Source organism: Ornithodoros turicata, chromosome 6 (genome assembly GCF_037126465.1).
Source record: "Ornithodoros turicata isolate Travis chromosome 6, ASM3712646v1, whole genome shotgun sequence".
NCBI classification, from domain to species: Eukaryota; Metazoa; Arthropoda; class Arachnida; order Ixodida; family Argasidae; genus Ornithodoros; species Ornithodoros turicata.
The window spans coordinates 25,841,574-25,856,748 of NC_088206.1; the positions used below are offsets into that span (position 1 = coordinate 25,841,574).

At 47.6% G+C, this 15,175-nt stretch overlaps 1 protein-coding gene across 4 annotated transcripts in view; it reads right to left on the reverse strand.

Annotated features, from left to right (window-relative positions):
- Nucleotides 1–1,608: 1,608 nt before the first annotated feature.
- The window catches only part of LOC135396466 (uncharacterized), a 141,140-nt gene continuing 127,573 nt past the window's right edge, over nucleotides 1,609–15,175 (reverse strand). For 2 of the 4 annotated variants that reach the window (XM_064627453.1, XM_064627452.1), the window contains one exon: nucleotides 1,609–2,256. In XM_064627453.1, coding sequence (XP_064483523.1) covers nucleotides 2,010–2,256 — 247 coding nt within the window. In that variant the 3' untranslated portion in view covers nucleotides 1,609–2,009. The remainder of the gene's footprint in view (nucleotides 2,257–15,175) is intronic. The other 2 variants (XM_064627454.1, XM_064627451.1) reach the window with 1 other exon arrangement.

Genomic DNA, 15,175 nt, shown 5'->3' on the forward strand with positions numbered 1-15,175 from the left:
GGCACATACATTTTTTTCCACCTGATATGAACGTACTCAGGAAGCGTGACGCAAGATATTTATTTTGGTAAAATTCCTGGGAAAATTAGTTTACAAGAATGCGCGCGGCGGCGATCTCGCCCAATGCTGCTCCTGGCGTGTGGTGACATCAAGTCAGTCAGCACTTTTTATTGGCTACCAAGAACCGTCTCCTAGTGACCAATGTGATCAATCGAGACGAGCGGTACGAAATGCAACTGCAAAAAAGAAAGGGAGGAAAAACAAGGTACTATTGGGTGACTCACTTTACGCACCGACTGACAACCAAGGAAGGGAAGGAGTATTTCTGACCCGCGCGATTGAAAGCTCGCGTGAAAATCGGGATTGCTGTCATACTTTTTCTGCTAATAATATATCCCACGACCCTAATTTCTACTCCTCCCGACATATTTCTGTTTGAGTTCTTCCATGCTCCTTTAAAGACATAACAGGGTGTCTGAGAAAACGTGTCATTGAATTATAATATAAAAAAACTACACCACCTATAACCATGCGGTCAACGGTATTTGTTCTTATTAGGTTTTTGCCACCTCCTGATGTGAATGTCATGTACCCCCAAGTTTAATTATGCAAATATTTGCGAACTGAACTCGGAAATTTGCCAAGTAAAGGTCACTCTTTACCCCACCAATCTGAAGAGCGTGCCGAATTCACTCAAATTCGTGATATCTGACAGTGATATTCACGAGCTATCCCATCGGAAAAAATAGCCGAATATCATGCTTTTCGGAGCACCGGACCATAACGCGCGATGACTTTTTGAGAGCAATCGCTTTGAGTCCGACGAAACCAGCTCACAGAGTGATAGCAGAAAAAGTAACAGTTCCTAAAATTGGGAGAGGGAAAGCATTATCCCAGGGAAAGTCGGACGCGATAAGCCGTGCCTGTGTTCTCTTTGTGCGATGCCGGGGTGGGCTGGGTTTCCAACCTCCTTTCGTCGGACTGACAAAAATTGCGCTGAAAAATTCATCGTGCGCTATTCGCTGCGAGATCGACCTATAGGGGGCGACACTGTCACCATTCTAGCGTGGATAACACGTGGGCCGATGTTCGGAGTTGATGGTTCTTTTCCGTAACTCTTGTGTATATTCACCGGAAGATCACTTGTGCCGCGATGGTACGATACTGTTCGGTTCCCCAATGTTCCACCTACTGCACTGAACGCAGAATAAGCGTGTAAAAGCAGACGACGCGTCCACACTGCGGTAGTTCTCCGTTCTCCGCAGCGCTCCGACACCGTTCGATCTCGGAGCGAATAGACGACCTGAACACCTACGTGACCGATTACGTTTCGCCGCCGCGCAAAGCATGCTGGTGGGCACTATCAGCTTTATCAGCCTATCAGCCGAGGTGTTTTTCCCGCGTCTTGCCCACCACAACAAAATATAACCTCGAACCAGTCTTCTCGCGACGTCACATGTTTGCAAACAGAGGGTCGTCTATATGTATATATGGGAGCTCCGTATAGAGCATGATGCTGGGCTATTTTTTCCGATGGGATAGATACTGAATATCACTGTCAATTATCATGATTTTGATTAAATTCGGCACGCTCTTCATGTTGGTGGGGTAAAAAAGTGACCTTTACTTGGCAAATTTCTGAGTTCGATTCGCAAAGATTTACATAAACTTACGTTACACGACATTCACATCAGGAGGTGGCAAAAAACCCCTAAGAACAAATGCAATTGACCGCATCACTCCAGATGGTATAGTTTTTTTTTATTGTAATTCAATGAGACATTTTCTGGGACACCCTGTATATACATATAAATGTATATGAGCAGAAGCGGAAAGAGAGATAGAAAAAAGATTTCTGAAACAACTGTTGAAAACTCTACTATTCTATACCACAATAATACTGCTAGCTGTACGGATGTTCAACTCTTAAAGAGCTCTTTCTTCTACTCATTAATGTCGACGTGCAGTTACGAGAAATTGGAAGTACAGTCAGGTTCCAGGAGATTCCTTCAGATTCCACAAAACTTTTGTGCCTCCTTCAGGAAGAGAGTCATTGGGATCTCGTTCTCCGCATACTGGCGTTCCAGGTCGGCGATGGCACGGTCTTTAAGTTGCCATTTTCGTAACCGCTGTCTCCTCTGGGATCCTGCCAGCACCTGTCGAAGAGACGTTGTCTGTCTTGCTTCTTCCCTCTTGAGGGCTTCTAGGCACGTGTAGATGTTCGTGTGTGCCTTCCCGAGTACCTTCTTGATTTTTCTGTATTAGGTGCAAAAGCGACAATATTATTTTGCATAGTTGTCTTTGTTCAGAAAATGTAAATGTAAACTTTAATCATGTGACTTGGGAAATACAATTTCCAGTAAGGAAATTTCGCTGGCAACTTCTTTGTTTTCTCGCGTCACATGTCCCTGTTACACATTCTTCGATGACATTAAATATAATGAGGTGGGAGTACAGTAAGCTACTGGTCAGTCAAAGTTGACTCAAGCAACATTTTAACTTTTGCAACTCTTTTTTATATCGAGCTCAATAGTGTTTGAAGTGTTCAGTCAGTTCAAGCTAGCCAATGATTTCTACACTCTCGGGTCATCGCTATTTATCTCAGCGGAGATTTTGCCATGACTTATGAGCATTTTTATCGAATTTAATTAGCGAGAAACTGAATTTTCCCAATTGATCTCCAAAATTTACCAAGTCTACCTCACGTTCTTTTAACAAAACCAGAAAGCACACATCAGATTTACCCCATTGCATTGTAAAATACACTCCCTACTGCTTTAGTAATAGCTGAAGGGGGGAGGGGGGGAAGAGGTGAAAAACGTTCGGAGGCGCGCAAATTGTCGGCCTAGCAGCCGTTATCGGCAGAAGCTTAGAGGAGTACTGAGGGCCATCCAAAAAAAAAGTTAAGATTAAGACGTCTGAGGAGAGTGTGTGTGTCATTTTACCGAACAGCGCGAAAGGTTTTGATGTGTGCAATTTGTTTCCCAGAAAAACAACTCACATAAACATGGTGTTGAACCTTTTACAGACGACGACAGTCTGCCCCCAGACCGTGGCTCGTGCCACATGCACTTAATCATTCCTTGTATCACCTGCGCACCAGTAAACATCTTCACCCCGTCTTTCTGTCCTGTCTTCTACATGGTGCCGTGACCAGGATCGCTTGACAGAACGTGAGGACGACAGAAGGATGCGGCCGACGGACCTGACCACAGCCATGGAACGACAGCATCTGAACGCAAAAAGGAACTTGCTCTCCCTGTACTGTATTCCAAACATGGCTCCGCGCGTTCACCCTTACTTGCCACTCCGGATATAATGAGGAGGTGAAGGTATGATGCGATGTCGCCGATGACGTTACAGGGGGAACTCGTTCTGGTTCGCCGGTCAGTGAGGGTCAGCACCTTGTCCCTTTGCCGCGGTAAACTAGTTTTTCCAGGTCTCCCAGAGAATAGACGAGTTCCGAAAATCCCAGTGCTCGTTGTGCACGCATTGCGTCCTGGGCGCTCGCTGAGCGGGGGAACGAAGAATAATCCTTTACATTTCGCTTTCGCTGACCTTGACACGTCGTAGACAATGGACCGGTAGGGAAGAAATCGGAACAGTTTGGAGGACACCGTTTCTTTCGTATTAGTAAACTCCCACAGTTCAAAGCGGCGCTAAGCACTCTGGGATTTTCTGAACTCGTCTACTGGGGATAGAAGGAGCGGCTGAATCATGACCGAGCCAGGAGCAATGCTTTTTCAGAACCCTGAACAGCCGAGTACCAGACGACAGCGGAGTAGCAGACAACATTTCTTTGGACCAATCAGCGAGCGTGATCCTTGTAGCGTCAGCGCGAGGTCCAAGGCAGATCACAGGCTGGTACTGTTAGCTGAGCGAGGAGCCAAAGAGAGAGACGATGTGTTCCCAGCCACGTCAGTTGCTTGTACTCCCAGCCAAGCCAAACACGTACTACAAAGAACACACACACGCGCGGGTACGCGAAGCCCATCCTGATACCGATGGGTCTGCTCAGTCCCCCATCTCCCCCTTTGAGTCCAACAAACCTATTCAGTTAAGCTTAGTCCCTGTACACACACTTACGACGCCTGGTATCTTTGCGGTGCTTTAACACAACGGCAAGACCTAGTATGAACATGAGTGTCCTGTACCACACGATTCTGCCCAGAAGTAGAACCGCCCGTGTCGCTGGTTTCCGTTTCTTGGGTCGCTGCTTGAGAAGGCAGAGGTACCAGATGAGTTCGATTGCGCCGCACCTGCTGCCCCTCGGTTTCAACCCAATAGGAACGTGGTTCTTGGGCTCTCTCCGTTACGATGCCCTGGCGACGCAAGTCGATAACCCATACGTCCTCCCCTTCCTGGAGTTCGGGAAGGTTCCGGACTCCATATCGTCTATTGTAGTCCCTTTTCTGCCGTTTTCGGTACTGCTGCTCGAACTGACGAAGAGCGTTGTAGTTTGGCAGACTCGGGACCAGCTGCTGCGGAGCAGCTGGGACAGTCGTGCGTTGCTGTCTCCCCATCAATAGTTGAGCAGGACTATATCCATTCTTCAGCGGGAGCGTCCTGTAAGGTACAGGTCCCCAGTCTTCGTAATGGATTGCTTGATGACTTTTGCAGCAGCCTCGGCGAGACCATTACTCTGGGGTACCTGGGGCTTGAAGTTACGTCGATAAATTGGTATTCCTTAGCGAAGGAAGCGAATGAAGAGGTTCCTGTCTTGGAAAACTCTGGCCCATTGTCCGATACCACAGCTTCGGGTATACCATGGCGCGAGAATATAGATTTACAGTGATTAACCACGCACGCGGAAGATAGGTTTTCGAGACACGCTGTTTCCGGGTAGCGGGAAAAATAGTCTGTCACAATCAGCCACCAACGCCCTCTTACGAAGAACAGGTCCATGGCTACCTTTTGCCAAGGGCGATCAGACCAGTCGCTTGGCATTAGTGGCACCTTTCGGTTAGTGCTGTTGCGTAGACTTTGCTGACAGCCTTTCACAAGATGTTCAATGTCCTTGTTTACAGTGGGCCACCACACACTCTGGTTGGCTCGTCTCTTGCATTTTTCCGCGCCAAGATGTCCCTCGTGAAGGGAGTGGAGGACTGTCATTCTGCACGATTTGGGTACGATGATTCTCGGCCCACACATCAGAACATCACCCTGTCTCGAAATATCCATCCGGTGTGTCCAGTACTCCTTCAGCTCTGGTCAAAGGTCACGGCGGCTTGGCCACCCTTGGTCGATGAACCTCGCTGCGCTCGATGCGCTCGCACACCCGGTCTTTCCGTTGCCGTAACGTCATCAAGTTCAGGGATGTACCTGTTGCCGGTATCGCGGACGTCACCAACCTGACGTAGCTTCCAAGCTCCTGCTCAAGTTCTCTGGCTTCCGTAGTATCTTGGAGCGGTGCTCTGGAAAGTGCGTCAGCTGTTAGAAGTTGCTTCCCAGGAACGTATGTGATTGTAAAGGAATACCGCGGTAAGCGCAACTTCATTCGTTGAATTCTCGGAGTTAAGTCATCGAGTTGCTTGGAAGAGAATATTGGCACCAGCGGCTTGTGGTCAGTCTCAAGGTTGAAGGACTTGCCCACAAGGTAGTCGCGAAATTTGTCGCACGCCCATGAAAGCGCCAACGCCTCCTTTTCGATTTGGGCGTATCTTCTTTCAGTGTCGGTCAAGACTCGTGAAGCATAAGCAATGACTTGAAACTTTTTTCCTTGTGACTTCTGTCGAAGGACGGCCCCGAGGCCGTACGATGATGCGTCGGCAGTTACTACGGTCTCTCTTTTGGGGTCGTAAATACCTAGAACTGGGGGAGAAGAAAGCATCTGCTTCCATTGAAGAAAAGCTTCCTCCTGTCGTCGACCCCGAACAAGAGCTTGCTTTGTACTTAGCATAGAAGAGAGTGGTTGTAAAATGTCCGCTACACGTGGGACGAAGCGTCCGAGGTATGTAGCCATTCCGATGAGTCGACGGAGCTCTGTTTTGGACGTTGGCCTGGTCATTTCTTGAACGGACGTCTGTTTTGTTTCGTCCGGTCGGACACCTGCTTCGCTGACTGTATGTCCAACATAGATCACCTCACGAACTGAAAAGAGACATTTGTCTTCGGTAAGTGTGACTCGTGCGTGGCGTAGACGCCGTAGGACGTTACGCAGCCTTTCGTCGTGTTCCGCTTGACTGCTCCCCCATATTAGGACGTCGTCCATATGGCAGACTACTCCAGGAAGCCCGGCCAGGACGTCGATCATCCTCCTCTGGAAATGTTCGGGAGCTGAAGAGATGCCAAAGGGCAGTCTATTAAAGCAAAATCTCCCGAACGGAGTTATGAAGGTTGTCAACAGCCTGCTGTCTTCTGTCAATTAAGGGTATTTGCCAGAAGCCAGAATTTGCATCGAGCTTGGAAAATATTTTTACTCCTTGCGGAAGTCCCAGTGTATGCTCGATGCTAGGAATTGGGTACCATTCTCGCTCAACGTACTTGTTCAGTTCCGTGAAGTCAACGCAGACTCGTACTGACCCAGACGGTTTAGGTACGACGACCATTGGTGCGCACCATCGGGTAGGTTGATCCGCAGGTGATGTGACGCCCATATGGTGCATTCTGGTGAGCTCTTTCTTCGTCTTTTCGTATAAAGGTATCGGAACTCGGCGAGGAGAAGACAACGCAAATGGCTTGGAGTCTGGGCGAAGTGCGATCTGGTAGTCACCCTGTAGGTTACCGAGACTTTGAAAGAGTTCTGGAAACTCACTCTTCGGCTCCAGCTTCTTTACGGTGCACACGCTCCCTAGAACCCCCAGGTGTTCTATTGCTGGCTTTTCCAGTAGGGACGCTTTTAGTCCTCTCAAGACGTAGATTGCCTGTAAGCTTTCGCGCCCTTGGAAGGACAGGCGTAGTTCTGTGGTCCCTATGATTTCGAGGGATACTCCGTCTGGTCCGTGTAGCCTTCGTGGCGGTTGTCGAAGACCGTGACGCTTGAAGTGTTCTTGAAACAGTTCTTCCGAAATGACTGTTTCGTCAGCTCCAGTGTCCACCTTGAATCCTAACGGGACGCCTTCTACAGATATAGTGATGTCCCCCTTAGAGTCGTTGTTGTGCCGGATGGTGCCTAAGAAACCTACGTCTGCTGTATCAAGCGAGCGTACCGCCCCCGAAGACCTGCAGACTTTGGCGAAATGGCCCTTTTTTCCGCATCTGCTGCATGTCTCTTCTTTTGCTGGACAAAATTTCCGCGGGTGGCTGTCTTTACCGCACCACTTGCAATTCCCTTGCATCTGTGAGTCCTGCCTCCCAGCTTTCTTTGGCGATCGCTTCGCACGGTTTTGACGAGGCTGTGCTCCGTCCTTCTGACGAGACACTCTGCTGATGGGAGCTTCGTTGTCGGTCGGCGTCCTTATTTCGTTCTGTTGACGGCCAACTTCTTCACGTTGTCTCCCCGCAAGCTGGGCCTTTCGTAAAACCAGCTCTCCATCTAATCGAAGAGTTTCTGAGAGCTGCTTGTCCCTGAGTCCCACTACGAGATGGTCTCTGATGAGCTCTTCTCGGAGATCTCCGTATCCGCACGTCGCTGCCAACGTGTGAAGTGATGTAACGAAGTCTTCGACGGATTCTCCTTCCAACTGGACGCGGTTGTTGAACCTGGCCCTCTCGAAAATCACATTTCTCCTTGGAATGAAATATTCATCAAATTTCTTAAGGACGGTGTCAAAATTCTTCTGCTGTGCTTCCAGCAGACGGAATGTTCCGAATATTCCTTCTGCCTGTGTACCCATAACGTACACCAGTGCGTCCACCTGGTGCTACCCAGGTTGCTGCAGTAGGCCCGTAGCGGTGCGAAACCTTAGGGACGTTTTCTTCCATGTGGGCCACTCGTTCGGCGTCGTAAACTGGAAAGGCTCAGGCGTGGCGATGCTAAACGTTGCCATAACCCGAGCTTGACCCTCCTGCCGCGCTACTGACGTCGTTCGATCCCCCTGTGCAGACACGCTGGACGTAGAGTAGGTGGCTATTGGTGGCGTGTTCGACGTCCCACTTCTGACACAGGGATGTGATTAACCGAAGTCGTTTTGGAGCACCTTTTGGAGCAGCCAAAATTGTGTTTGTGAGCAGCGAAACTAGCTTTTGGAGCTGGCGCGAGGTAACCCCATTAAAGTATAACTACTGCATGCCAGTGTCGTGCTTGGACCTCAGCTGTGCCGATAAGAATAACTTACTACATCCAGCTCTAAAAAGTTCCTATTGGGTCCCATTTTTATTGCAGTTCTAAGTTGGCTCACAACTAATTCTCCCAAAAAGAAAATGCAGGGAAACCATCCACTTGACTACAAAGTAACTAGCTTTGGAAACTACAGAAGATGATAAATATATTAAGAACATTGACATGCTTTGGCTGCCACTCACTTTGACTAGGGGTGTATGCGCCCTGGAATATCTGCAAAAGTAAGCAAGTCCAACAGGTAAGCAGGTGATTACAAATGCACACTTTTCTTCTTCTTCAGTACCAGTTTCTCCAATGCAACGGCTAGCCGCGCTTTGCCTTCTGTCAGTAAGGTCTGGCCACTTTCAATACCCTCAAAGTTCTTTGACTTCTCGCCATGTTCAATGAGCAACTCAGCATTGGTTAGCATTTTTTTAGCACAGAGCACCTCATTCTGCAGGTCATCTTGCTCATCCCTGCTTGGCCCTGCCAGGGCAATGTCAGCACGTAGTCGTTTTTTCGCCAGCTTTTCTTCTGCTGCAACACGCTCCCGGTACACCTTGCACGAGCCTCTCACTGCAGGTGTGACTTTAAAACGGCTGGGGTCACCTCCAAACCTCTTATCATATGACACAATGTGCCGTCTACCGTTGATACTCTGAACTGTCAGTCATGCGCTCTCCTGAAGAATATGACGGTTCTCGCTGAATCCTCTCTCAAGATCTGCGTTGCCGTGGGGATGCACAGCAAGGCTTTTACAAGCCTGCACAACAGAGGAAATTTTGTTGAGCTGTCAGCCCTCTTCAGTGCAAAGATGCTGCTCCAGTATTCATCAAGCCTTGAAGACGATAGTGCTTCGATGGGTTCAAGTTGAAACAACATGTATTCATCCCTCAGGGACAATGCATCAGGAGGCTGAATCACTTGTGGGGGACGAGTTGCTAGGGTTCTGAAGTCACCGGACGAGCTCTCTTTTTCCCTAGACGATGGGTGTAGCAGTGTAGGCTTCGTAGCACAGCATTGTCAAAAGGTAGTCGTGTCAGGAGGTACTAGTGCACTTGATGTAGAAGCTTCTTGCGCCCAACCTGAATGCTTTTTTCTCTGCTGGGTCCCATGATGACATAGCTGCCTCTGTGTCCTCCCCAACCTCAACCTTTGCCTTCCAATTTACAGCTGACTGAGGTTGCAGCGAGGGCAGCTCACTGCCCTTTCTACAGCGATATGATTCAGATTTTATGAATCGCCCACAAAGTTTTCGAACAAGAGCCACCATCTCGTCGTACAGCAGATGAACTAAGGGTTCAGTGCGTTGAAACAAAGTCAAAAATTCTGTGAAAAGGTCTGCAACATTCCTGACAAAAAACAATTTTGGGTAGAAGTCCTTGTTCGAGAACGCCTTCCGCAAGCGTTCACGTAGCTGCCCTCCTGAACGACACTGACTTTCCGAAGTGACAACATTCTTCACTGCCGAGAACTGCTGAATCAGTCGGCTCGCTGCAGGCCCCAGTGTAAGCCACCTCGAACTTAAGTGACGGAGGAAGACATTCTCATGCAGCCCAAGCACTTCCTACTGTGCTTTCACTGCGGCACTCTGCACAGCAGAATTCTTGACGAAATAATATAGGTCCACCACTGCTGCCTCAACATCTGATCCAAAGGCGTCTAAGCCATGCCCAAATGCATTATGAACCTTATGAAGGCAACACTCGCCTACATCTAACATATTTGAGTGCGTTTCCTTCATCTTTCGTTTCAAGCTTTTCATCACGTTAGGTCCGTCGCTGAAGAAGCAGATCAGGTTATTTTGCGGAGGGTCCTGAGTCGCCTTGGCGATTTCGTTGAGCACTAGGTATCAGACGTCGCGGAACCCAGCACAAAGGACTCCAAATGTTCAACAACCACCTCTTTCGTGATATCAGAATAAAACCTTGCAACAACATCTAGCTGTTGGCACCGCTGCTCCACTACGGGTGTATCGTCCCCTGCGATTGCGCAGAAGACAGATGGTCTGTTGAGCTCTTCCACAACTAGCGTCTTAAAGTGAGGCCCAAGGCCATCAGACGCAATGTACGACGCCTTACTCCGTTTACACGAAAATTGCATGGCGATTTCCGAGTCCGCAAACATTAGCGGATAAAGGGACGAGGCGGTATCAGCCCAAGAGTAGGGAATTCCTTTTAGCGTCATTGCCAGCACGAGAGCCTTCGCTTGCGCGACGCGGTCACTCGCAGATAGGGCCCCTCTGTTGCACGTGAAGTCCAAGCCTTGCTGCACATTCTTCGGCCGTTTTAGTATTCCAGAGTCGTCCCGGTGCTGCTTGGCACATTCGACGTGTCGCTTGGAGCCTGCATGGCGTTTGACGGCTGCAACACCGTGTTGCCTGCAACTGATGCTCTGGTTGCACAAGATACAAAAACCGCTGTCGGGAGAACCCTGACGACACCACACTGATATTCGGTCACCATTTTCGTCGATTTCGTTGAGAATATCGGCGTTGAACTTCGTGGAACGATCTACGCAAGAAGGGACCCCTTTTTTCCGTCAAACGGCACAATCGCGGGTGGCAACGTAGTACCCCACAGTTCAACTAAGTGTACACGAGGTAAACCACGCATTTTGAGAGTGACAGTCTCAGAGGGTCGCTCGTACGCACAATACGGCGTTCGTTGCTTTCGGTTCAAGAGACGCGTGCGCCGACAGCGTTTCACTCGCTCGCGGCGACCGGTGAGATCACTGTCCTCGCCCTCATCCATCTCGCTCGAAAGCTCCAAACAGCGGGGGAGGGCAAGGGCAAGTCCCGATGCGTTCCACGTGTTGTTTCCCCGATGACCAAGGCGCGATTTTGGAAAGCAACGTAAACTCAACGTTTGGCGCAGGCCCGGCGCCGATTACTAAAATTTGAGTAAATTGTAGCAGGATGTAGCAGGGCTGGGCCAATGGCGCAGTTTGGCGCAGCAATCACATCCCTGCTGACACCATGTTCGCTGAGTGAGGAGCCAAACAGAGAGACGATGTGTTCCCAGCCACGTCAGTTGCCTTTACTCCCAACCAAGCCAAACACGTACTACAAAGAACACACACGCGCGCCGACACGCGAAGCCCATCCTGATACCGATGGGTCTGCTCAGTCCCACAGGTGCTACTCTCCACCGCCGTTGTGCACGGTCGCTTTTGCGGCGTACTTTAAATTCAATTTCTGCGAGAATTATGATTCTGTGGTGTGCATTACTTCGCATGGTGCATCTTACTGGCCTACTTCACAGTTTTATAGGAAGAAAACAGGGCGTTAAAAATGACTTCTGTGCTACTTTAAAAAAAGGTAAGGGCAGGTACATGGCTTCCTCGCATTGGCGGTCAGCAATTTGTGCACATCGAAACGACGGTTTTCGCAACTTCTTATCATTTTTTTCACGCAATACGCAATGTATTTTGCAATAGAATGGGCTAAATCCCGCATGCGCTTTCTATTTCCATAAAAAAGTATGTGACGTTGACTTGGCAAGTTCAATTCGAAAATTAATTTTCTCCCAAATTAGGTTTGATAAAAGTGATCAGAGGTCATGGCAAAATCTCCCCCGAGATAAATAGCGTTGACCGCATAGCGTTCAGACAATTTGATTTTTAATACGATTTTTTTTTCACCCTAGTTGTAACCTACTTGTATAGTATTGTTATGAATATCGCTTAGAAATGTATTGCCACGTAATAATAGGTTCAGTGCAAAGAAATGTAATTTCTTGCGAGTACTCCAGCACAAGTTGAAAATGGTAAGGTGCAGTGATGACCACTAACTACTTCTACAGTAGTTTAGCTACAACTACTAACTACTTTGCAATGGAGTAGTTTAACTAGTAGTTCAACTACTGTTCAGGAGAGTAGTTAAAACCACTTCTTTAACTACTGCAATGTATTTTAACTACATCAATAACTACTTAACGTTGTCCATTAACAGCAATCCCTTGTAGTGTTCTTGGACACCTAAATATGAATCAGAGGCAGTGATAATGATACTTAAAATATACTCTTGTGCCTAAGTCGCTTAGTTCACGTACTGTCGTAAAATCCTCTGCCTGTCTCTTGTATATTATGCGCTGACAAAAGAGCTTGCTGCGGAAATATTTTCTATTGAGTGAAAGCTTTCGCTATAAAGGTACGTACAACATACGACCGACCATGTACGAGATTTACACTCAGGCTCCTTCATCACAGATCAATGCGCCACGCGCAAATATTGTGGTGGGTGCACTGTGGACCGTAAAATATTTTCGCTTAGCCACGATGATCGATCATGTAGCCATCCTATGCGGTTTCAATGCAAATTCATGCAAATGAGGCTTCACTAAACAAGCATTAAAAGTGAATATTAGTACACATGCATGGCACAATTGCTCTGCACCTCCGTTCTCATCAAACAAGTAGCTCAAGGTAAAAGTCGGAAGCACAATCCTGCCGTGAAGCTTGCGGCAAAATCGTAAGTAGTTGGCGCCTGCAGTAACCTAGCTACTGTAGTTAACTACTCGAAATAGTAGTTTAACTAGTAGTTGCCACTACATTTCTGCAAGTAGTTGGTAACTACTTTTTAACTACAATCAGGTAGTTTAACTATAGTAGTTTAACTACATGTAGTTCACTACTGGCCATCACTGGTAAGGTGTATACAATTTTTCTACCAATTAGACCAGTAGAGAAATTGAAGCATGAGGTAAAAGACACGTTGCCCCTGTAGCAGTACCACGGCTGGATCATCACACTTGCTGCTATGTCGAGGAACATCTGCAATTAAATGGCTTTGCTGTGGATGTCGTATGGTAGAGCGCCCTTGTATTGCTATGGGCTACGGTGTGTGACCCACAGCCCTTTACAATGAATCTGAGCAGAAACCTCTACCTTGAGAACCAGTACTAAGATGACACGACACAGGGCTGCAATGCCCCATGTCGTGTTGTCTCTGTATTTTGATCCTCGAGCTAGCTGCCCATACTTTCAGCTTTATCTACGTTTACACCGAATTCTGCTAACGTAGTGGAAGGAAAAAAAAAAAAAGAAAAGAATCGAGGCCAAAGCTATATGACGTACAGAAGAACTTTTTCGATGTCCTAGATGTTCCATCGATGTGATGTTGAGGTACGTTATCAACAGATGGATCAAAGTGTTAAATATCACAAGCCACACACTAAACAAGGACTAAACGGACAAACAAGCACGCCCACCACAGTGCGCGTTTCTCCTTAGCCTCTGCCAGTATTAACACTCTTAACACTTTCGAGGCGTATTCACTGACTTTCTGAGGGATTTTATGTAGTATCTCATGTTATAAGCTGTGCGTGTTACCCTTGTATTTCTATATACTCTATAAAGCCCTAGCGTATCAAAGAAAATAATTGATTTCAAGGTGTGTGTTAAATTTTGCAGAAATGAGAGGGAAAAAAAGCAGGAGTTGATGAAGCAACACTGAAGGATGTTTACTAAAAGTTAATATGTAGGGACAACATTTCCTCAACAATATAGTAATTTTTGTCCTCACAAATGCACAAGCTCAGTCACAGCACTGAGCATTTTCCCGATAGTTCACTCTCGAACACTTAGCACACCTCAAGCAGCTAAATAATAAATCATTACTAGAGAGCCCAGAAGACGAACAGTCTCTGTTCGAAATATCGGCGGCTCTCGTCCTGAGACAATTCCCTTCATTACTAGACAGCGGTTTTCTAAGCACTAACAGGGAGCGCTCCTCACAGCATAGCATGCAGTATACCAACCATCATCGTGGATGATATGCCTGTCTCCCGATAAGCTGATAAAGGGGGCACACACCTTTTTATGCATAAATTTTCCTTCCAATCGGAAGATAAAACTATATGATTCTGAAGGTTGGTTGGCCTAGAACGATTTATGCGACGAAGAGAGCTACCTATTAGTATTTTAAAGTCTGCTTCTAATCATTACATTTGGTTGTGCCTCTGGACTACTGCATCAATTCGCCATGGCAGTTATGATGGTTTATGGCTTCTGTACGTCATCGCTTGCGTAACTGTACATTTGTTGCCTCTACTATATAGCAATCTGGCGTATCCAGGATTTCTTTGCGGGGGGTCCAGCCTCTGACAGCATGCTACATGCACTACCTAGGATCAATTGAAACAATATGTGAAGACAGATATTGGAGTCAGGACATCTAGCCCCAGCACCTCTAGATCCGCGCTTTATAGCAATGCAACTGCCCCAAAGGACAGCTGGGAAAGCAGCTCAGGTGCTGGAAAGCCGGCGTCGATCAGGTAAAATGAGTTTGGGTCAGTTTAGTCCAGGATATATCACTATTTATTCACGTTTTTTTTCTTTCTCTCTCTCTGTTTCTCAGATCTGTTGACGGTGGTCAGTACGTCGTGTAGTGTAACACTAACACACTTGGTCAAAAATCAGAAAGTTGCACGTTTGATTCGCGTCCGCTTTTCTTCAGCTACCTTCCCTCTGGGGTCTGAATTGCTTACGCTCGTCAATTGCAATTTACGGTCATCTGAATTTTCATTTTTCATCATACGCAATGTAGCACTTAGTTAATATTCTCCTAACTGAGAAAATAACGAGTCTTATACGTTTATATTTTTAAGTAAATTTCAGAAAGCATAGACAAAGCTGTGTCGCCGTGCGTAGCGGATAAAGACAACAAGCACCAGCTGGCAGACAAGATGCCTTTTCTCTTCGTGGGCGCGATTAGGAATGAATGTGTGTGACTTCTGTACGCGCGAGGAGGACAGGCACCGTCGTTGTCATCTGTGCCTCTATAAGCACCACCTGCCTGGACCAGAGGTGGAAGCCACAGAGGTCACAGGAGGTGACTGAGCTCGGCAGTACAGCAGGCTGGGTGGCAGAGGTGGTGGAAGGAGTTGAATCGCCAGAGAACCAGGGGCCCAACGAACGGTGCGTGCGGGTAGGACCGCATGTGAAGGAGGGCGCCAAGAAGAGGGCCCTGCCGAG